The 25,702-nt window shown below is 41.9% G+C and overlaps 1 protein-coding gene across 3 annotated transcripts in view; it reads left to right on the forward strand.

The window, feature by feature from the left end:
- The window catches only part of mxra5b (matrix-remodelling associated 5b), a 96,046-nt gene extending 72,469 nt beyond the window's left edge, over nt 1-23,577 (forward strand). Inside the window, exons 3-9 of one of the 3 annotated variants that reach the window (XM_087268422.2) lie at nt 1,561-1,764; nt 4,431-4,560; nt 8,333-8,723; nt 9,538-13,686; nt 15,515-15,607; nt 15,690-16,415; nt 18,193-23,577. In XM_087268422.2, the coding sequence (XP_087124548.1) occupies nt 15,691-16,415; nt 18,193-20,098 (2,631 nt within the window). In that variant the 5' untranslated portion in view covers nt 1,561-1,764; nt 4,431-4,560; nt 8,333-8,723; ... (1 more) ...; nt 15,515-15,607; nt 15,690 and the 3' untranslated portion in view covers nt 20,099-23,577. Of the gene's footprint in view, nt 1-1,560; nt 1,765-4,430; nt 4,561-8,332; nt 8,724-9,537; nt 13,687-15,514; nt 16,700-16,852; nt 16,936-18,192 lie in introns of those variants that run through there. The other 2 variants (XR_015499910.1, XM_087268421.2) reach the window with 2 other exon arrangements.
- Nucleotides 23,578-25,702: the final 2,125 nt, after the last annotated feature.

Here is a 25,702-nt window from a genome sequence, read left to right on the forward strand (position 1 = left end):
AGATTTATCGTTGTGTTTATCGTTATCATGCTTGGTGTGAACGGGCCTTAAAGTCTGCATGAACTGGAAGCTGCGACAATTTTTTTTCCATGTTGTGATGCAGTTCCTAGACAAACTGGCGTTACGTACAACCAAAAAACACTGTTATAGTGCCACCAGTGGCCATTCTGTGAACTGCAAAAAAATCTGCATTAAAGGGCCATGACACCCCCCACATTCGGTTAAAGTCTACTTCAGAATTTTTTCAAAAGATGCATGAATAATGGGCGGAGCTCCGCGAGCATCGGGCAGGAGTGGGCGTGGCCAGCAGGGGAGTGAACAACTGTTGTTGTCAGTTAGCTCACAAAATGAGACAAACCGTGAGGAGACGCATGAGTTTATAGTTTACAAAGTTAAAATGCAAAGAAATGAACAGTGATTTAATGCCCTGCTACATTTGTTATTCGTAATTTCATACACACATGACCACAATTAATATCATTATAAAGATAAGTGTGTTCATGTAAACCCTATAAATGAGGACTTTTCCCTCAATCCCCGTATCCAGCAGACTCAGTGCAGCAGGTCTCCTGTCTATTTTAACCATCAGCCCTGCTGGTAATCTGGAGGATTTAGGTGAACACAGCAGCACGGCGATGTGTCTGAATGTGAACGAACTCCTGATAAAAGACAGCGTCCGTCATTCTCTAATTCTCGTCCTGCTCTCCCGACAAAAATGCTAGCAGCACACACACAGCTTTGCTGTATGATCGGCCCTGACAAGATCGCTGCGGAAAACATGCAACAAACCCCGTGGATCATGGAAACAAACACATACGAGCCTTCATGAACGGCTAAATACTGTGTCTCTCAGCTCGGGCTTGACTCTGGCAGGTCTGATGAATAATTAAGCAGCCGGCTCTTCTAATAGGATAAGAAAGCTCCACTATGAATAATAATGAGAAACCGACGCGTCATCATTGCACTTGCAGTTCTGCGCTACGTCACCGATTTTGATCCGCCCTAAAATACATTTTAAACCTGGAAGCTGAAATCAGCTGACAAAAGCTCCAAATTATCCAGTTTTCCCCACAATTAAAGCTGACAGGTGCTAACAGTGTCTTAACTGATGCTTAACACACACACATCTGTTAACATAAAAAAAAAGTTCTCCAGTGTGTCCTGAACCTTTAATCAGAAGATGTGATATTTTTTATGGTATTGTGACGCAGTTCTTGGAGAAACAGAATATTAAATGAGTAAACAGTGGGTGTGGCTTGTTTTCTACTGCGAGCTTATTGGATGTAGTAAAGTAGGTTTTATTCAGAAAGATGTGGAAAAGGGTTTGGGCGGAGTTATTACAACTTAGCCCCGCCCAATACCACAGACAGACGCAATCTGAATATTTAACTGAAAACAATCAGGAAGTACATTTTCTGATTTTAATTAAAGATCACAAGGGCAAACCTTTTTATTTTCTTCTTAATGACATGCACTGATGAATTCACCACAACTAACTAACAAAATCAGTATGGTGGGATTTGATTTCATGTGTGCTTTAAATGTGTGTTTGTGTGTCAGTGATCGGGCCGGTGTGTGCTCTCTGCTCATCATGGGCTCTTCATGGCTCTTCCTGCTGGTTCTGCTAGTCAGTTTTGGGCTCTGCAGTGGTGTGTGTCCTCGTCAGTGCGCATGTTCTGCTCCTGCTGAAGTTCACTGCACTTTCCGCGCGCTGCTCGCCGTTCCTGCTGGCATCTCCAAACAGGTCCAGCGCATCAACTTTGGGTGAGCACTGCTAATTGTGTATGCTAATGCATGCAGTTTACAGGATATTAAAGTTAATAAAGTATTTCATATTTAGATGTTTTTTTTTTAAGTGAGCATTTATGTGTGTTTGTCTGTATTATATCATCTTTGCATCAAAAAAACAAACAACTAAATGAATGCTTAAGTCTATTTAACACCGATGCTGTAAAAACAACCTTGTGAAATTGAAAATAATCACAATAAGCTTTCACCGGAAGTTTATCAATGGCTTTAAAGCTCTACCTGTGCACAGAGCCCATTGTCAGACACACAGCTAAAGTAGTTCTGGCAGGTTCTGAGCGCATTACAGCTCCATATCACTGCGCTAAAAGATTAGTTATTTCACAACTACAACAGTCACAACAGGAGGAGGAGATGTGGAGGACACTAGTGCTGCACACAGGAGACGTTTGAGGAGGACAAACAAACTCTCAAATACAACATCTCAACTGCAACACAGTCTCACGGCAATTCGTAACTTTTTCATTTAGTGGCTAATTCGTATGAATTCGTACGATCTAATTCGTACAATTTAGTACGATTTGCTTATCCCCCAATGACGGTTGGGGTTAGGGGTGGGGTTAGGTGCCACGCCTCCTTTTTAAAATCGTACCATTTCGTACGACTGAACTCGTACGAATTCATACGAATTAGCCACTGAACTGGCAAAACGTAAAATACTTACGTTTTCTCGTGAGATCAGGCTGCTCAACTGTGGATTCAGCTCTGATGATCATAGCAGTGTCATGACCTACGGGGTGGGGAGATATTAGATAATAACGCACAGCTGAGGTATAACAGACACTCCTTCACACTTAAATCAACTGGTATTGCTGGGTAGAATACATAGTAAATGAATTGAGATGCATGTTTAAATCGTCATTATAGAGCAAACAGGATTCATAACTTTAGAATGAGATATAGTCCTTCTGAAACCCATCCCCGGTCATCCATATCATGAAATAATTCCTGAACTGAAGCATTTGATTTACTTATTTTCAATACGTTTAGCAGAACATCACTTATACAGTACAATGTTTTGGGTTATTTACATTTATTCATTTAGCAGATGCTTTTGTCCAACGTGACTTACAAACGAGTTTATAATATAGACCTTTTTCATGGCTGCTGCATGGAGGGCGCCATAGCGACCAGCGTCTTCCGGTAGAATGCTAAAAACTTCCGTTTACAGCGTGTACAACTGGTAATTTGCGCTCCGAAAATGGGTTTCAATAACGTTTTTAATGGATAACAGAGTGTTTTTGTGACACACAACTTAGAAATGTCTGTTAAAGCCGTTATAATCTGTCACATGTGGTTCAAGCGCGTCAGAAATACGAGAAAAACGTTCTCCTAGTTCACGTGTCTGCCGTCAGAAATACAGTGTGTGTGTGTGTTCCCGGCCTGTCAGCTGTTAGCTCAGCGGCTCTTTAACACACACACGCACACACACACACACACACAGAGAGAGAGAGAGAGCACACCAGAGTTCTGGCATGAAACTTAACAGGTATGAAAGTCGTGCAATTTACAAAAATGAGCAATAAAAGTCTGTTATTGATCCTCTGCTGCTGATTTTCTGTTCATTCTAATCGCGAGGCGTTTGTGTTTTATTTCGTGTGTTGTTTTCTCCACGGTTTGTGTTTTTCTGTCATTTGGAAATGACACTAGCCTATATTTTCACTTTGTCAGCGTTATTAAATCAGTGTGTCAGTGGCACAGTACAGGCTACGTGTGTGTGTGTCAAACATTTTGGTGAACTACATTAGTTTGGGCTGGTTATATATTTGAAATAAAGAGAAAATGTTGACTTTAGCGATGACGAGGCTTCATTTAAACTGCAGAAGATGCCGTCTGACAACGAGGGGAAAACGCCTCACAGCAGCTGTTTTGCATCCTATTAGATCACATTTCTTTAAATGATCAGTCCAGGAGATGCTGCTGATGGACAACAGTGTTAGATAAAGAGGATAAAAGCAGGTAAAATAGATTAAAACTATCGTTTCAAAGCTGTCCAAATGTGACTGTTTACACGCATCAGCTGCCGACCGGAAGTCCTTCGCATTCTCCTTGTGCATACACGCAAAGCATCATGGGTAATTTTGCGTTCCAAGAAAAGGTCTATAGCATAGGGATGAATACTGTAATGCATGCTTGAAGGGAGAGATCACCCCAAAATTAAAATGCTGTCAGTATTTACTCACCATTCACTTGTTCTAGATCTGAGTTTGTTTCTTTTGTTGAACACAAAAGAAGATACTTTGAAGAAAGTCAATTGGTGCCAACTATGAGCATTTTAAACTTTAACGAGTTTCTTTTTTTATATTAAAAACAAAAGAAGATATATTTTTTAAAGTAAGCCATGAGGTAATTAATTTTAATGTGAACTATCCCTTCAAATCAGGGGTTCTCAATTCCGGTCTCAAATCCCCACACCCCCCACTCCGCCCTGCACATTTTGTATGTCTTCCTTACTTAAAACCCCTGATTCAGATCATCAGCTCCTTATAAGAGAGAGATCTATGAACTGATCCTTGTAGGTCAGATAAGAGAGGGTGCCTGAGTACCAGAATTGAGTACCACTGCTTTAAATGTACACATTCATTGAAAGTATTGTTGGTGATCATGTGTTTGTTCATGAACAGGTTTAACACCATCAGTCAGATCACAGACGCCTCTTTCAGTGGCCTTCGAAAGCTGGAGCTGCTGATGATGCACGGAAACAACGTGCAGAAGATACCAGACGGTGCTTTTCAGGATCTGGTTTCATTACAGGTAAAATCACCTGCTGATGCTCACAAGTGCTAGTTTACTGTGAGTGTAAAGGTGACATTTAAAGGGTTAGTTCACTCAAAAATGAAAAATTACTCTGATTTACTCACTCTTAAAGGAGACCTATTATGCAGAAATCACATTTATGTGGGGTTTAACCCCAGTTGTGTGTCAGCAGTGTGTGAATATCTCCACACTCTGATGGTAAACATGAATTAATTGTATTTGTTCTAATCAGACTTGATATAAAGAGTCTGCAGAAACACTTTGATTGACATTCTCCCTTTGTACTTGTCACCAGAGGGGGAAAGCCCCGCCCCGCCCACTAGTGCCCATCTCTCCCTCATTAGCATAAACAGCAGCCCTGAGTGAGAAGCAGCCGACTGTCCATTAGCCATTAGAGTGTTTGAGCTGCTGAAGATGATGTCAGCATAGACTTTTGTTATTCAAGAGGATAAATAACAGTAAAAATTACAAGTAAAGCTGTGGTAAAACTAGAGTTTGTGTGTACCAAATTCTGTCGTATGGCAAAAAGGGCCATATGTCATTCTGTCAAAAGGGGCGGGATTAAATAAGATTATTAGACATTAAAGAGCCCATATTATACATGAAATAGGGTCATATTTTGGTTGTAGGGGTCTCCAACAACAGTCTAATATTCATGCAAGGTCAAAAATCACTTTCATGGTCTTATAATCTGCATTTATTCTTACCTAATTATCTCAGCGACTCCCATATAAATCATTTAGTGATTAATTTGTTCCCAAACCCCTCCTTAGCATGAAGCTAATCTGCGCTGATTGGACCAATGACAGTCTGTTGCGATTGGTTGACACTGACTGCCTTCACCGAGAGACAGAGTGAAATGCCCAGCAGCTAATTAACAATATAGAAGTAGTCACAGTGCATACACGCTTCATAGTGTAAGGCGTGGAGTTTTGCTGCCAGTGGATGAATGTAAATACAGACGATGGACTTGAAAATACAGACGACTGACTATTTTATTGAGCAAAAACTCCCAAGAACTGGCGAGGAGATCTCCTAGCTTGTCACACTGCTCTTTTCACAGACACACACACGCACACACACACACACACACAACCCTCCTCCGGACGACAACGCGCACACACACACATAACCCTCCTCCGGACGACAACGCGCACACACACACATAACCCTCCTCCGGACGACAACGCGCACACACACACATAACCCTCCTCCGGACGACAACGCGCACACACACACATAACCCTCCTCCGGACGACAACGCGCACACACACACATAACCCTCCTCCGGACGACCACGCGCACACACACTCATAACCCTCCTCCGGACGACAACGCCCACACACACACACATAACCCTCCTCCGGACGACAACGCGCACACACACACACATAACCCTCCTCCGGACGACAACGCGCACACACACACATAACCCTCCTCCGGACGACAACGCGCACACACACACATAACCCTCCTGCGGACGATAACGCGCACACACACACACATAACCCTCCTCCGGACGACAACGCGCACACACACACATAACCCTCCTCCGGACGACAACGCGCACACACACACATAACCCTCCTGCGGACGATAACGCGCGCACACACACACATAACCCTCCTCCGGACGACAACGCGCGCACACACACACACACACACACACACACACACACACTTACACACACATATACACATTACCCTACTTCACGGAACTTAAAGCAGCGCGCGTCGCGGTTTTTTTGCACGTGATATGAGAATATAGCGAGTTAACCCGATACAGTACACGCGGTTACAAGTAACAAATCACAACTAAATACATTTGCAAGCTCGAGTAAACGAGGCAACAACTTTAATCGCACGTACTTACACTTGAGAAATGGAGGAAGAAACTGATCCATGTCCTGACATGTCCATCATTACTCTTTACTGATCCTTCCTGTAACAAACGAAGTATTCGGTGTAGCATGAAGTTTCCAACTGCTCAAAGCTGGGCTTATGCTGAGGTTTCATCTTTGGGTAGAGACTCAGTAATATCTATCTACAGTGTGACTTCAATTGACCGGCAGCGCGCGTGTGTGTGTGTGTGTGTGTGTGTGTGTTTCTGTGTTAGATGGCGGGGCTGCAGGTTTTAAATCTCCCGGGTTTGCGCGTGAATAACTTTGTTGTCACGTCATGGCGAAACACCTAATGACTCGTTATCAAGACGACTTATTGGAAGCACTATGAATCGACTGTTTTAAACACTGTACACTTACAGATTTAATAATAATAATAATTTGTATTTATATAGCGCCTTTCCAGAGCTCAAGGACACTTTACAAGGAATGCAACAAAAAGATAAACAAACAAACATGAGGTCAAATATAACAAACTGGAATTACACAAACAAGACCTAAGAGACATATGAGCAGAGGGGAGGTGGGTCAGATTAAGTGGTCAGTTTTGCAGATCAGAAGCGAAGCATTCAGAAAATAAGTGAGTCTTAAGTAAGGATTTGAATTCAGAGATGTTATTAGCAGAGCGGAGTGAGTGTGGTAGAGAGTTCCAGAGTTTGGGTGCAATAACACTAAATGATCTGCCCCCTATTGAAGAGAGCCGTTACCGAGGAACAGCGAGAAGGCCAGAGTCAGCAGACCGTAAAGAGCGAGTTGGGGTGTAGGAGACAAGCATGTTGCAGAGATAGGAGGGTGCTAGGCTATTTAAGGATCTAAACGCAAGGAGGAGAATTTAGAATTTAACGCGGTATGCAACCGAGAGCCAATGTAGATCATACAAGATTGGGGTTATGTGAGCCGAACGTTTGGTATGAGTGAGTATTCTAGCTGCAGAGTTTTGAATATACTGTAATCTGGAGATGAGGCTGGCAGGCAGACCAATGAAAAGAGCATTACAGTAGTCGATGCGTGAGGAGACGAATGCATGGATGACAGTCTCAGCATCCTTGCTACTGACGAAGGGACGCAGTTGTGAAATGCGACGTAAATGAAAGAATGCAGATTTAGTGACAGATTTAATGTGAGACTGAAAAGAGAGTGTGGAGTCAAAGATTACACCTACATTTTTTACAGAAGTAGATGTTTTAAGCCTTAGCTGGATACTTCACTTCACTTAGAGCTGTGTTACCCACTACATGGAAGGCCATTTTCAAAAACCCATCTTTAAAAAAGCGAGCGATTGCTCCATGTTTTAAATTTCTGTCCAGAGAGGTCATGTTTTGATCCTCAGTTGGTCTCTCGTAGGCAAATGATGCATTTTTGCAGGTCAGAGTTCACAAAGTTGAACTTTGCACTGCAGCAAACTGCGAAACTTAATGCATGACCCTGCGTTTCCGGTCTGACGCGTATAAATGGAAGTCTATGGGAAGAAAAGTCAAGTGTGACCGCAGCTTTATACCTCTTCCTAACAGGGAAAACCAGCAACAATCAAGAACATATGATTATATGCTGCTGAGGCTTTGCAGGCAAAAATGTGATTATAATGGAAGTCAATGGGGCAAAAACAGCACCAACAGAACCGAAGGGGAGTCAATTTTAGTGTATTGAGCTTTTGAAAATTCTCAAAGCATTTTCCCAAAATATGTCAAAACAAGATGCGTCACCAAAAATCATCCCTGCTGAAACAGAGAGAAAGTTGTGGCTAAATTAAGACTCTAAATCAGCCCAGAATGGATAAAAATAACCCAATAGCACACAAGCGTTAACAAAACAACCTTATTGTAAAGTCTGACCATAATGACTCCTGTTTTCTCCTGTTTCTTTCTGCAGGTTTTAAAAATGAGCTACAATAAGCTGACAGTCATCACCGATCGCACCTTCTCTGGTCTGACGGGCATTATCAGACTCCATCTGGACCACAACCACATCTCCTCCATCCACCCGCAGGCATTCCTGGGCCTGACGTCTCTGCGTCTGCTGCACCTTGAGGCCAATCGTCTCCAGCAGCTCCATCCGCACACCTTCAGCACGTTCTCAGTGCTGCGGCGGTTCCCCGTGTCCACACTGAAGCACCTGCACATCTCTGATAACCTGCTGCAGACGCTGTCCCGGAGCGTGCTGGAGAACACACCTCAGCTGGAGACCCTACTGCTGACGGGGAACCCCTGGAGCTGTGACTGCCGCATGCGCTGGCTGCAGGACTGGAGCGCTCGACATCCAGGTCAGACATGATCATATTGTAATGGCGATCTTTTTCTTTAAGTTCTTCACCATTTCCATAGGGACTCGGCACAAAGGATTTGACGCGCAAAACCACAAACTTGCAATGCAACAGTTTACTTTTCGTTTGTCGAGAACAACAATAATCCAAATACAAACAAAAGAACTATGTACACTTTACCAAGCTTCCACATAAATATGGTTTTAGAACGGTCAAAAGACTGTCTACGATCAAGCCCCTTCCTCCTTTCTAATCCTTTTTTCCTGTTGCTTACGCATACATATGACGTATAACATTACTCGACACATAAAACATCATGCACATAATATAATATCACTAAATAAACATATTAAATACTGTATCAAATAGCAATAACTTTGTATCTCAATACAAATAATATAATATTATAGAAAAATATTACAGAAAAATATTACAAAAATTAAAAAGACAAATCTCTTAGTGCTCTTTATGGCTCTAACACATATGCTGTCATGACTTTGCAGTCAATAAATGTGATTATAATGGAAGTCAATGGGTCAAAAACAGCACCAACATAACCAAAGGAGAGTCCATTTGCACAGAGTGTGTTGAGAATTTACCCAAAATGTGTGTCAAAACAGGATTGGTCACTAAAAATCATCCCATTTGCTGAAACAGAGAAAGTTGAGGCCTTATGAAGACTCAAAATCAGCCCAGAGTGGATGAAAACAACCCAACAGCACACAAGGGTTAAAATAAAATGCATAAAAATAAAAGTCTTCAAAATAAACTGCATTTATAACACCGAGTCTTCTGTGTTGTTCTGTATTTCTAGGTGTGATGAAATGCAAGAAGGACAGGACATTTACCAGCGGTCAGCTTTGTCCACTCTGTGCGTCTCCTAAACACCTCAAAGCAGCGGACATGTTGGATCTGAGGCAGCTCGTCTGTTCTGGACCATCGATAATCTCTCCAGGAAGAAACATCTCTGAGGAGGACACCAGTGAACTCCTGCCCATCGACAGAATCAAGCCAGCTTTCGGGAACGTCTCCTTTACGCTCTCTGATGAACACGGCACTAAAGTAGACCTGATCTGCCAAATATTACAACCACAAGACTCCACTGCAATCAGCTGGAATCACACGAAATCTCTGCAGATCGCGGCTAATGTGACGCTAGTGTTAGATGTGGAGTGTCCAGTGAGCAGAGACGACTATGAAAGCTTCTGGAGGCTGCTTGCGTATTACAGTGAAGCGCCTGTGCATCTCAGAAGAGAAATCATGCTCCGCAGAGAGCCGGCGTTGAGTTATCGATACAGGCAGGATGCTGAAAAAGACGGGTTTTTTTACACTTCGCTCAAAGCTAACGTTTTAGCCCATCCGTCTTGGCTCATGCAGTCTTTAATAAGCATCAAGCTAAACAGGCCGTATTCCACATCCAAAAGCGTGAGGCTAATCCTGAGCACGCAGTTGACTGCGAATGCAGATGAGGAGAATGACAGATCTTGGGTTATGATTGAAAACGATAATAAAACCCAGACCAGTTTTGCGAGTGTTGTCGGTGGCGTGGCTGAAATGCACTGTCGTGTTCAAAGCTCTGGAAATGCAGTGATTTACTGGATGCTTCCCAATGGGTCGAAGGTTAAATCTGCGTTTAGCTCTGTTGATGGTAGAGTTAGCATCTCTAGCAGTGGTCAACTTAACATTAAGACAATTGAGCACAGAGATTCTGGTGTTTATTACTGCATTGCTGAAGTTGACGGAGACGTTGATGTTCTGCCTTTTCGTTTATCAGTAATCGAGTCTTCAAATCCTCTTCCCAATCAAGAAGTTGGGAATTCTTTAAGCAGATTTATCGGTCAGTCTGCGTTTTTGACTTGTCTTACTAAGGCATCACCAGATGCTGAAATAAATTGGGTGCTCCCTGATGGAAATGTGCTGAACGCAAAAGCAAACACATCCAGAGCTTTGCTCTTCCCCAATGGGACTTTATACATTCCTGTTTGCCAGCTTAATGATAATGGATATTATAAGTGTGTGGTGATGAATAACCACGGTGTGGATGTGTTTTCCACCAAACTAACAGTCATGAGGCGGAAGTTAATCCAGCCGCTGAGACAGTATCCCATCATCAGGCCACAGTCGGCCGCAGGAGTCTCCACTAAAGTAAAAGCATTTCTGGAGGACATGGAAGAAGCTTCTGGAGATATTTCTGAAACTCGATTAACACCGACTCGAAGAAGGCGTCCGAATGCACGTAGGTTTGGGAACATTCGACATAGACGGCCCTTTAGGAACAGAGCTGGTTTACCAAACCAAAGACCAGTTAATACCAAAAATAAAATAGACCCTCAGAAATGGGCTGATCTTTTATCCAAAATCAGAGCGAAAACATCAGAAAGCAACAAAAGTCTACAGTCGGGATTAATCGACAACACTGAAAGCTCTTCAGGAGACTCTGGACCACAGGAGAAGACTTTCAACACGGATGTTTACCACACACCTCAAATTAAAGAACGTGATGATGATAACATTTACCGAACCACACCTTCACAATTACACACTACTAGATCAAACCAAGTACTTTACATCTCACATCCCACATCTGCACCTCATTATGTTACGACACATGTACAAGACAGACACGCGAGCACTGTAATGGCTGAAAATAACCAAATATACTCCGAGTCTGTCATCAGTCCAGAGTTAGAGACAGAAAATGAGCTTAATTTGCCTGGCGTCAAGTCTCAGATCGGGGGTTTTGATTCTGGAGGGATCGACAGAAATGTGTTTGCAACAGCAAGCAGTGTTAGATTGAGTTCCCCACCAAATTCAACACAATCGAGAGGGAGGGATCGATGGAGATTTGGAGGTAGGCGACGGATAAAATTTCGAAGGCCAATCTTAAACCTTCCTACAAGAAGAGTATGGTCAACATCAACAACTGCAAGAGTAACTCTGAAAACAGATGACCAAGATGCATCAATCCATCCAACAACTCCATCCAAAGTTCCATCAGTCAGTCAGACTATTCCAGTTACATTGCATGTTTACTCTACAACCTTATCTAGAGGTATTCCAATCAATCCAACTCAATCGTCTCACATTTATCTTACAGAACACAACAAGTTAACAAATGCAATTGAGGAGAATATTAATGACAAAGTGAAGGAAAGTAACTTCCAACAAACTCAGCAAGTGATGCCAAACTCGAGGTTTCACCCCACAATATCAACAAATGTATCTGCGGTTTTGAGGTTAGCAAATGAAGACATTAATTCTTTAGAGAAAGAGGAGCAGGACAGTAGCTTTGCATCTGCAGAGGAGATGGATGAGTATATAGTTCCCACGAGAAAACATCCAACATCTCGACTTGGCGCTGAAACCGTCCCACTGACAACTCCTCGGCTGGAGTTCACAAGCAGGCTTTCTGCAGACATACCGAAGATGGATCCAACAGAGATCAGCGTTACTGTACACACAGACAGACTGGATGACTTCCACTTACCTGAATCACATTTTAGAGATGTTTTGAGAGAGAACAAATCTGTGGACTTTACTAGTGCAAGAGAGGGTGTTACTTCTACTGAAGAGTCTGTAGTCTCCTCCATACTACACTCTAAAACCTATCCTCTTTCAAACCCAAATCAAAGCTTCAAAGAGGAAGAATCCATACCTTTATTAACAACATCAACCCAAAAACAATCTGTAGTATCTGTTGGAACTCAAATCAAGTCTTTAGATGCAAATTTGCCAAACGTCTTATATGAAAGTGTTACTTCTACAGAAGAATCTGTAGTCTCCTCCATACCACAAACTCAAAACTATCCTCTTGCAAAACAAAATCAAAGCTTTAAAGAAGAATCAGTGCCTTCATTTACAACATCATCAACTCCAAAACAATCCAGAATATCTGTTGGAACTCAAATCAAGTCTTTAGACAGAAATACACCAATGAAAGTGTTAAATGAAAGCATTACTTCCATACTATCTCAAAACCCTCCTCTTTTAAAACCAAATCAAAGCTTCACAGAAGAAGAATCAATACCGTTATTATCATCAACTCCAAAACCATCTATAAAATCTGTTGGAACTCAAATCAAGACCTTAGACACAAGTTTGCCAGTTAAAGTGTTGAATAAAAGTATTATTTTACAACAATCTCAATACTATCTTCTTTCAACACCAAATCAAAGATTAGAAGAAGAATCAATATCTTTATTAACTTCAAATCACTCCATAATATCTGTTGAAACTCAAACAGAGTCTTTACATGCAAGTTCTCCAATGCCCACGTTTACTACTCATAAAGAAACCAATGAGATTGCTTTCTTACAACCAGACTTGGATTCTAAGGTGGGCCAAAGGAACATATTAATCCCCGAACTTGAACTTACAACATCAGTTAACACTCCACCTGCAACTACCAGCATGATTCCCAATACAACCGAATTCATGAGAACAACACCACCATTAACTACATCTACATTATACTCTACTACTACTACTACTACAACTACTCCTGTTGTAAAGTTAGCACCCAGGTATCCCTTACCGGACAACCGACTCCCAATTTACTCCAAAAATCCAGGAACAAACTACATAGGGGGAAGAATTCCTAGTACTAATCATAGGTATCCATACTATCACAGTAGAAATATTAAACCCAATATTGACAGAACGCCATCTCTGACCACTTCACCTGTAGATCTAAGCATCATCAGATCAACTATAACACCTAAAACACTTACTAGATCGAGGATTTCAAGTTTCACAACTGCAAGCACCCCTCAGCCAAACAACCAAATTCAGATCCAGGATTCAATGAACAGACAGTTGAATTTTCCAGTCCTGCAGATGAGAGCCAGGATTACAGATGATAAACTTCACACAGTGTCTGTGAATGCTGGGACGAATGTGCAGTTACCGTGCAATTCTGTGGGGGAGCCGAGACCACTCTTAACTTGGACTAAAGTCTCAACAGGTAACTTTCTTACAGGACACATAAGACATTCATCTCATCACGTTAAAGTGGGTTCCATGTAGAAATGGCCGTATATGGCTATATATGCAAATGACATGAGACCCTGAACCACATAACCAATCAGAAGAATCAGTTTTCTGAAAAATCCTGCTTAAAGATGTCCAGATTACATTTTCACCAATGTATATTATTAATCAAATCAGTTTTTAAATATTGAGGAAATGGGAAATTATAAAGATGTAATATCTTCAGGGAATATGATCTTTACAGCATATCGGGGCATATCTTGTAGTAAGTTAGAGGGGTAACTTGCAGTTATCGAGATCCCATTGAACCATGTGAGATGTCACAACGAGATTTTGTTGGCAAGATGGTGGAAATACCGGAGAGCGTTTTCACCGAAAGTGATGGTTGGGTTTAGGTTTGGAGAAGATGTAGACGTTAATGACTCTTGGTTGGGGAAGGTGTAGACCCGGGCTATTCAATTGGTGGCCCGCGGGCCCAACCCGGCCCCCGAGGCAGTTTGTTCCAGCCCTCCAAATAGTGTGACCAAGACATCAAAAATACATTTGAAATGATTATTCTTCAGACTATAATTGTCAAGCAAAATCTATAATAGTTGCATCCCTAATTGTTATGCAGTTCATAACATAACAACATATGAATGTGTGTTGATGTAGAAAAAGCCATACTTCAGCAATGCACTGCTTTTGTTGTGCTCTGAAATACAACATTTGAATGTTTGTAAAAAATAAATAAGTCAGTTGGACAATGCAGTGATTATAATGTTGTTTAAAAATACAATATATTCACAATTTACATGTAAAAAAAAAAGCCACATGGGAGTCTTTATGAGCACAAATACAGCATATGGGCTCTTATATGCAGTTGTGTCATCACTCGTATAGCAAGTCATATCTCTCCGGCCCTTCGTTTGGGATGCTCTTCATGAACTGACCCCCATGACAAACGAATTGAATAGCCCTGGTGTAGACGTTAATAACTGATGGTTGGGTTTAGGTTTGAGGAAGGTGTAGACGTTAATAACTTGTGATGGTTGGGTTTAGGTGTAGACATTAATAACTTATGTACAACGCCATCTTGCCGACAACCTAGTTTGGGCATGTGGGTCTCCATAACTTCAAGTTACAGCTCTACTACAAGTTACGTCCTCTTCATGTTACTTCGCCGTCTTGCCGTTTAAAGACAGACCCAACTCGTTTTTATGGCTATTGCCAAATAAATACCTAAAAAACATAATGCATGTTTTCTTTTTTTTTTTTTTTCACATATATTTAACATATGTATATTCAACAAATTTGCAAAAATGGGCATGTACATTTTTTTTTTCAACCATAAAAACGTGTACATGTTCAAATGTGTTAGCTATATTTCTTGTGTTCATATGTGGTCATACGTTTCATAAATGTCAAATCCAATTATTAACTTGTGTCATGTTTGCTTGTATTTGTATACATCAGATTTCTGTAGGTGTGGATATTTGTAGCTTGTATGTGTCGAGACTTTCACTTACATTTTATTTTTTTTAGCCTAATGCACTACAAAAGATGCTTTTCTTACTTTTCCAAATATCTAAAAACTCCGAAATCAAGAAGCTTCTGCATTATAACCAATCAGTTTTATTAAACGGTTCAAGTCAAATAATCTGCCAAAGGGATAAGCAAAATAATTTAATCTCAAAAGGAAAAACAAGATTATTTTTTTACCCCTTGGCAGATTATTTGGGAAACAATATACAGCAGGGGGTAAATAATTTGACTTCAACTCTATATTAATCATTTAATAGATATTTATACATTGTCCACAGGAGCCGTGATGTCAACAAACACCAAAGTCCAGCGGTTTGAGGTCCACCCCAATGGCACTTTTACCATCAGAAACGTCCATCTTCAGGACCGCGGTCAGTATCTCTGCAGCGCTAGCAATGCTCACAGCACAGATAAGATGATGGTGACGCTAGTGGTGTTGGCTCACGTTCCCAGGATGACGAGTCCACGCCATCAAGACGTAACGGTGTATATAGGAAACACTGCACTCCTGCAATGCCAAGCACAAGGACTCCCAATCCCCAACATCAGCTGGATGCTTCCGGACCGCTCAATGCTGCGAAGTGTTAGCAACACCCAACAGAAGATCATGCTATTGGCTAACGGCACGCTTCAAATCAAGCAGACTAATTATTTAGACACGGGTGTTTATAAATGCATAGCGAGCAACGCAGCTGGAGCCGACATGCTTTCTGTGAGGCTTCAGATTACAGCATTGGCTCCAGTTATTCAAGAGCAGCGCTGGGAAAACTATACGCTTTCTGATGGCCATGCTGCGCTAATTCATTGCACTGCTAACGGTGCACCAAATCCAACGGTCCGTTGGGTTACATCTTCAGGCATGCAGCTTCGGCCGTCTCAGTTTGTGAACAGCAACTTATTCGTGTTTCCCAATGGGACGCTGTTTATCCGTAACCCTACAGTGAAGGATTCTGGGATTTATGAGTGCGTGGCGGTCAGTTCAGTGGGCGTGGCTAAAAGGATCGTCAATCTGCAGGTGAAGAGGAACTCTGGCTCCGCACGCATTTTGTCCACTTCTGCACACAGCACTGACGTCCATTATGGAGATCAGCTGAGTCTCAACTGTTCGGCGTCTGGAAGTCCCACTCCCAGGATCATCTGGAGGACGCCGGCGAAAAAACTGGTTGATTCGTATTACAGGTATTTGTACATTACCATGCAGAGCTGTGCTTTGCAGCTTTAATTGTTCTACACATCGATTAGAAGATTTATCAAAATCTTCACTTACTTTTGAAGTAACTTAATTTATATTCAACAGCAGACCTTGATCTGTTTGTTTTTAAACAGTAGATGCTGCTCTAGGATAGTTACTATCTGCAGACAGTGCTTTAGGCTAGTTTTAAACAGTAGACTATGATTCTTAGATGTTTTTAAAAGCAAATACCGCTCTAGGATAGTTTTTAAACAGCAGATGGAGCTCTAGGGTATTTTAAACAGTTGATGGCGCTCTTGGATAGTTTTTAAACTGCAGCTGGTGCTCTAGGATAGTTTTTTTTACTGCAGATGCCGCTCTAGGGGAGTTTAAACAGCAGATGGTGCTTTAGAATAGTTTTTTTTTACTGCAGATGCCGCTCTAGGCTATTTTAAACAGTTGATGGCGCTCTAGGATAGTTTTTAAACTGCAGATGGCGCTCTAGGGGAGTTTAAACAGTAGATGGTGCTTTAGGATAGTTTTTTTTTTTACTGCAGATGCCGCTCTAGACTATTTTAAACAGTTGATGGCGCTCTAGGATAGTTTTTAAACTGCAGATGCCGCTCTAGGGGAGTTTAAACAGCAGATGGCGCTCTAGGACAGTTTTTAAACAGCAGATGGTGCTCTAGGATAGTTTTTTTTTTTACTGCAGATGCCGTTCTAGGGGAGTTTAAACAGCAGATGGTGCTTTAGGATGTTTTTTTTTTTACTGCAGATGCCGCTCTAGGGGAGTTTAAACAGCAGATGGTGCTTTAGGATGTTTTTTTTTACTGCAGATGCCGCTCTAGGGGAGTTTAAACAGCAGATGCTGCTCTAGAGTAGTTTTTAAACCACAGGTGGCGCTCTTGAATAGTTTTAAACTGCAGATGGCATCCTAGGATAGTTTTCAATGGTAGACAGCGCTCTAGGATAGTTTTTAAAAAGTAGATGTCGCTTTAGAATAGTTTTTAAACAGTAGATGGCGCTTGATAGGTTTTGAACAGCACATGGCATTCTGGAATAGTTTTTAAATAGCAGATGGCGCTCGGATAGTTTTTAAACAGTAGATGATGCTCTAAGATAGTTTTTAAACCGTAGATGGCGCTTTAGGATAGTTTTTAATCGGTAGAAGATGCTCTAGGGTAGTTTTTAAACAGTAGATTGCGCTTTAGGATAACTTTTTAAACAGCACATGGCATTCTGGGATAGTTTTTAAAGGGCAGATGCTGCTCAAGGATAGTTTTTTAACTGCAGATAGTGCTCTAGGGTAGTGTTTAAACAGTAGATGATGCTCTGATCGTTTTTAAACTGCAGAAGGCTCTCTGATAGTTCTTAAACAGGAGATGGCGCTCTATAATAGTTTTTAAACAGTAGAAGATGCTCTAGAATAGTTTTTAAACGGCAGATGTCGCTGTAGGATAGTTTTTAAACTGCAGATGGCCTTTCGAGGATAGTTTTTAAACAGCGGATGATGCTCTAGGATAGTTTTTAAACAGCAGATGTTGCTCTAGGATAGTTTTTAAACAGTAGATGATGCTCTAGGATAGTTTTCAAACTGCAGATGGTGCTCAAGAATAGTTTTTTAACAGCAGATAGTGCTCTAGGATAATGTTTAAACAGTAGATGATGCTCTGTTTGTTTTTAAACTGCGGATGGCGCTCTAATAGTTCATATATATGATGTAAATAACACTTTCCTAGTCTACCAATATACACATCTGATCTATCTCTATATTGGTGATTTCAGCTTTGACCGCAGAATGAAGGTGTTGTCTAACGGCACTCTCACCATCACATCAGTGACCGAGCAGGACGAGGGCGAATATCTCTGTGCTGCCAGAAATAATGCTGGAGACGACTACGTTCTCCTCAAAGTCACCGTGATGATGAAAGCAGCTAAAATCGACCACAAATCTCTGAGCGAGCACAAGGTGTTGTACGGCGGAGAGCTGAAAGTGGACTGCATCGCTTCAGGACTTCCCAATCCGGAGGTCAGCTGGAGTCTCCCAGATGGCACCATGATCAACAGCGTCCTGTCATCTGATGAGAGCACAATCAGAGCTAAGAGGTACGTGATGTTCGATAACGGCACGCTGTATTTAAATGAAATAGGAATGAAGGAGGAAGGCGACTACACATGCTACGCCAAAAACCAAATGGGAAAGGATGAAATGAAAGTCCACATTAAGGTGTTAGCAGATGCACCCGTCATTCGAAACAATGCTTATAGTGTCATCAAAGTTACTTATGGAGAAACGGCCATCTTGAACTGCAGCGCTAAAGGAGAGCCGACTCCTGTGATCACCTGGATATCTCCGGATAAGAAGGTCATAGTGCCAATGTCAAATAAATACCAGATCTCTAACGACGGCACTCTGCACATACACAAAACACAGAAGATCAACTCTGGGAATTACACCTGCATGGCCAGGAGTGTTGTAGGAATTGATAGGAAGGTGGTTTTAGTTGAAGTCCTTGTTTTTCCGCCGGTCATTAATGGATTTGAGCATCCTGGGATTATCCGTAAGACTGCTGTGAGAGATCAACGTGTGCTTTTTGATTGTAAAGCAAATGGAAACCCGTTCCCAAGAATTATATGGCTGTTTCCCAATAACGTTGTGCTTCCAGCACCATACTACGGCTCTCGAATTACAGTTCACCGTAACGGTACACTAGACATTCATGCTGTTCGCATGAGCGACTCCGTTGAGCTCATTTGCATTGCACGAAATGAATTTGGAGAAACCAAACTACATGTTAAACTAGAGGTGACGGAGGATATTATAAAGCCACAATTAAGAAATTCCCCTACAGACTCGATCCAATTGACCATTGGAAAACCAACCACTCTAAACTGTTCAATCGAAGGAAATCCTGCTCCACAAATCACCTGGACTCTCCCCAACGGGACGTCTCTTTATCAGGGAACCACTTTTTCCCGGTTTCACCATCGATCAGATGGAGCTCTGCTCATTAAGGAGCCGTCATCTTCTGATGCAGGACTTTATCGATGTGTTGGACGCAACAGCGGCGGATTTGTTGAACGAAACGTAACACTGGTGTCCAACAGAAAGCCCGAGATCACCAATCAATACAGCTCTCTCCTCAGCATCATCAATGGAGAAGATCTGCATCTGGATTGTGTATCGGATGCTCATCCTCCACCCAAACTCACGTGGACGCTCCCAAGTGGAGTCATCCTGAGCAGAGCGCAGTCATCCGGGCGTCATTCAGTGCTGAACAACGGCACTCTGAGCATCCACAGGACATCAGTGTACGATAGAGGAACATACCGCTGCCAGATCTCCAATGATCACGGCTCCTCCAGTTTATCAGTGTCTGTCATCGTAATCGCGTATCCTCCTCGTATAACCAGCGGGCCGGCGGCGGTGACGTATGGGCGTGTGGGTGTAGCGCTCACGCTGGATTGCAGGTCTTTAGCTTCACCGCGGGCAGAGGTGGTCTGGCAGATGCCCGACGGGCTGCAGCTGAAGGTGGATGTTCAGCCGCGGCTCTATGGGAATAAACATCTGCATTCGCAGGGGGCGCTGCAGATCCACAGCCCGTCCAGCAGAGACAGCGGCGTTTATAAGTGCACCGCCAAAAACGTGCTGGGCAGTGACAGCCGATCCACTTATGTTTATGTGTTCTGATGCAAACGGACATACAGACACGCCCAGAAAACTGAGATACAGACACGCCCAGACAACTGAGATACAGACACGCCCAGACAACTGAGATACAGACACGCCCAGAAAACTGAGATACAGACACGCCCAGACAACTGAGATACAGACACGCCCAGAAAACTGAGATACAGACACGCCCAGACAACTGAGATACAGACACGCCCAGACAACTGAGATACAGACACGCCCAGACAACTGAGATACAGACACGCCCAGAAAACTGAGATACAGACACGCCCAGACAACTAAGATACAGACACGCCCAGAAAACTGAGATACAGACACGCCCAGAAAAACTGAGATACAGACACGCCCAGACAACTGAGATACAGACACGCCCAGACAACTGAGATACAGACACGCCCAGAAAACTGAGATACAGATACGCCCAGACAACTGAGATACAGACACGCCCAGAAAACTGAGATACAGACACGCTCAGAAAACTGAGATACAGACACGCCCAGACAACTGAGATACAGACACGCCCAGACAACTGAGATACAGACACGCCCAGAAAACTGAGATACAGATACTTCCAGACAACTGAGATACAGACACGCCCAGACAACTGAGATACAGACACGCCCAGAAAACTGAGATACAGACACGCCCAGAAAACTGAGATACAGACACGCCCAGACAACTAAGATACAGACACGCCCAGAAAACTGAGATACAGACACGCCCAGAAAACTGAGATACAGACACGCCCAGAAAACTGAGATACAGACACGCCCAGACAACTGAGATACAGACACGCCCAGACAACTGAGATACAGACACGCCCAGAAAACTGAGATACAGACACGCCCAGAAAACTGAGATACAGACACGCCCAGACAACTGAGATACAGACACGCCCAGACAACTGAGATACAGACACGCCCAGACAACTGAGATACAGACACGCCCAGAAAACTGAGATACAGACACGCCCAGAAAAACTGATATACAGACATGCCCAGAAAAACTGAGATACAGACACGCCCAGAAAACTGAGATACAGACACGCCCAGACAACTGAGATACAGACACGCCCAGACAACTGACATACAGACACGCCCAGAAAACTGATCTACAGACACGCCCAGACAACTGATCTACAGACACGCCCAGAAAAACTGATATACAGACACGCCCAGACAACTGAGATACAGACACGCCCAGACAACTGAGATACAGACACGCCCAGAAAACTGATCTACAGACACGCCCAGAAAACTGAGATACAGACACGCCCAGACAACTGAGATACAGACACGCCCAGAAAACTGATCTTCAGACACGCCCAGAAAACTAAGATACAGACACGCCCAGAAAACTGATCTACAGACACGCCCAGAAAACTGATCTACAGACACGCCCAGAAAACTGATCTACAGACACGCCCAGAAAACTGATCTACAGACACGCCCAGAAAACTGAGATACAGACACGCCCAGACAACTGATCTACAGACACGCCCAGAAAACTGAGATACAGACACGCCCAGACAACTGAGATACAGACACGCCCAGACAACTGAGATACAGACACGCCCAGAAAACTGAGATACAGACACGCCCAGAAAAACTGAGATACAGACACGCCCAGAAAAACTGATATACAGACACGCCCAGAAAACTGATATACAGACACGCCCAGAAAACTGATCTACAGACACGCCCAGAAAACTGAGATACAGACACGCCCAGAAAAACTGAGATACAGACACGCCCAGAAAAACTGATATACAGACACGCCCAGAAAACTGATATACAGACACGCCCAGAAAACTGATCTACAGACACGCCCAGAAAACTGATCTACAGACACGCCCAGAAAACTGATCTACAGACACGCCCAGAAAACTGAGATACAGACACGCCCAGAAAACTGAGATACAGACACGCCCAGAAAACTGAGATACAGACACGCCCAGAAAACTGAGATACAGACACGCTCAGAAAACTGAGATACAGACACACCCAGAAAACAGATACAGACACGCCCAGAAAACTGAGATACAGACACTCCCAGAAAAACTGAGATACAGACACGCCCAGACAACTGAGATACAGACACGCCCAGACAACTGAGATACAGACACGCCCAGAAAAACTGAGATACAGACACGCCCAGACAACTGAGATACAGACACGCCCAGAAAACTGATCTACAGACACGCCCAGAAAACTGAGATACAGACACGCCCAGACAACTGAGATACAGACACGCCCAGAAAACTGATCTTCAGACACGCCCAGAAAACTAAGATACAGACACGCCCAGAAAACTGAGATACAGACACGCCCAGAAAACTGATCTACAGACACGCCCAGAAAACTGATCTACAGACACGCCCAGAAAACTGATCTACAGACACGCCCAGACAACTGAGATACAGACACGCTCAGACAACTGAGATACAGACACGCCCAGAAAACTGATCTACAGACACGCCCAGAAAACTGAGATACAGACACGCCCAGAAAAACTGAGATACAGACACGCCCAGACAACTGAGATACAGACACGCCCAGACAACTGAGATACAGACACGCCCAGAAAACTGAGATACAGACACGCCCAGAAAACTGAGATACAGACACGCCCAGAAAACTGAGATACAGACACGCCCAGAAAAACTGAGATACAGACACGCCCAGAAAAACTGATATACAGACACGCCCAGAAAACTGATATACAGACACGCCCAGAAAACTGATCTACAGACACGCCCAGAAAACTGAGATACAGACACGCTCAGAAAACTGAGATACAGACACGCCCAGAAAACTGAGATACAGACACGCCCAGAAAACTGAGATACAGACACGCTCAGAAAACTGAGATACAGACACGCCTAGAAAACAGATACAGACACGCCCAGAAAACTGAGATACAGACACTCCCAGAAAAACTGAGATACAGACACGCCCAGAAAACTGAGATACAGACACGCCCAGAAAAACTGAGATACAGACACGCCCAGAAAAACTGATATACAGACACGCCCAGAAAACTGATATACAGACACGCCCAGAAAACTGATCTACAGACACGCCCAGAAAACTGAGATACAGACACGCCCAGAAAACTGAGATACAGACACGCCCAGAAAACTGAGATACAGACACGCCCAGAAAAACTGAGATACAGACACGCCCAGAAAAACTGAGATACAGACACGCCCAGAAAACTGAGATACAGACACTCCCAGAAAAACTGAGATACAGACACGCCCAGAAAACTGCATCACACTGTCAAATTTATACAGCAGCTGAAGTCAAAATGTAAAATTATTATATATATATATATTTCCCAAGTGGTGTTTAGCAGAGACATTCAAAACATTTTTAATTATGATTGTTTTAGTAACTGATTTATTTTCTCTTTGTCATGATGACAGCACATTATATTAGACTAGATATTCTTCAAGACACTAGTGTTCAGCTTAAAGTGACATGTAAAGGCTTCACTAGGGTAATTACGGTAAAGTTAGGGTAATTAGGCAAGTCGTTGTATAACAGTGGTTTGTTCTGGAGACAATCCAACACTAATATTGCTGAAGGGGCCAATAATATTGAGCTTAAAATGGCTTTAAAACAATTAAAAACTGCTTTTATACTAGTCGAAATAAAACAAATAAGACTTTCTCCAGAAGAACAAACATTAGAGGAAACACTGTGAACAACTCCTGAATCTGTTCAACATCATTTGTGAAAAAGAAAAATATTTTCACAGTATAGGGCAAATCATTCTACCTTCATCTGAATATGACAGAGATATTCTGGTTCATTATAAACACTGACTGTGTTGTAAATATGAACGCTTGATATTCTTAAATCACTTCAGATGAGTCTTCATGAGCTAAAATGAAGAATATATGAGTTTGTCAATTTAGTTTAATTATCTAAACATCTCTATAATGAGAGGGTCTTGTATGTGGTAAATAATGTGGCATCAAATTATTAAAACAATAAATGACACTATATAAAGTGCAGTAAAAAAATGTTTATAAAACTGTTCACTTAAGGCAAGGCAAGTTTATTTATATGGCACATTTCATACACAGTGGCAATTCAAAGTGCTTTACATAAACAGGAATAAAAAAGACAAGTTTAGGAACATAAAATTCAGACAATAAAAATTATTAAAAACAGATAAAAACAAATTAAAATGAGTTAAAATAGGTTATAAAAGAATGAAAAACATAATAATTAGGCATTATGCATTACTTAATGCATCTTCTCTCTACATGAATGTGTGTGTATATATATTTTTTTTGTAAAACAAAATTTGAATCATTAATAATACACTCATTATTAATTAATAAAACACTCAATACTTTCAATGGATATTCATTCATGAACTTAATGATTTGCACCTCTAGAATTGTCACAAAATTCAGTATTTCAACATATCTGCTCATTTACTTTCAGTGAAAAGCCCTGATGAAGATCATTTTAAAACATTTTTATTTTACAGTTTTATTGTTGGTTATTATTTATAACAATAATATACTCTATTTTTTCAGCACTGAAACGCAGATTTAAAAACCGCTATTTTAACCTGATTTAGCCAACACTGATGAAGTTTTGATTGTTTTAGGTATTTTTGACTAAAACCTCTTCCTTTAGATCTCGCCACATTTTTCAGTTTGTTAATAACAGTATAGTAACATTATTTATAACATTTCAGTTTTACCAAATAGTCTCTCATTATAAAGTGCAATTGATTTTTGTATTTATTTATTTTATGCCCCACATTATATTTCTTACAATAAATATATAATGAACTTAATTTTATATACAGTAGCACCTCAAAGTGCTTTACGTGTGTGTGTGTGTGTGTGTGTGTGTGTGTGTGTGTGTGTGTGTGTGTGTGAGAGCAATATCACTCTCGTAGCAGAGCAAATGGCTGTATATCCACAATGGTGGGAGGCATGCATTACATTGAGGATGCAGGCTGAGTGCCTTAAGCTGGATTTATACTTTCGCCTGGCGCAACATCACGCACCTCCGCTGGCTGCATGTGCACCTCACGAAATGGACGAGGCTTTTGTGATTGCTGCGTTCGCCGTTGTGATATTCTTTAAAACGACAGGGTGCAGTCAAAGGAAACCTACTGTAAAATCAGACATAAACAGAGAAGTAGGAAGTTTCCTGAACTACGCCATATCATTAACTAACTGTTATAAACTAATTATTTTGATTATTTTTATAAAATATTTTAAGGATTTTTATAACCATTCAAGATTTTTTCAAACTTGGATGCATCTCTTGCTTGTGTTCATATCTCGGACAGCTCTGTCTTTTAAAGTTTATTAAAGTATTAATGAAAACAGAACATGGGCTGCTTACTAAAAAATACAGATGGTTTGTTTGTTTGTTGTTTTTAGCCCGCTCTACAGTTTACACAGTACTGTCTGGCTAGTTTTTGTTCTATAATCATGCTGAAAAGGCAATATTGGTCCAACATTCCTGACCATTATCACCAATAAAGCCCAGAGAAACGGGCATCAGTTTACTGTAAACTGACAGCTTTAAATATGCCTTCACATTTATCAAAGAAACAGTTCTG

Source organism: Danio rerio, chromosome 9 (assembly GCF_052040795.2).
Source record: "Danio rerio strain M-AB ecotype USA chromosome 9, GRCz13ab, whole genome shotgun sequence".
Lineage (NCBI taxonomy): Eukaryota > Metazoa > Chordata > Actinopteri > Cypriniformes > Danionidae > Danio > Danio rerio.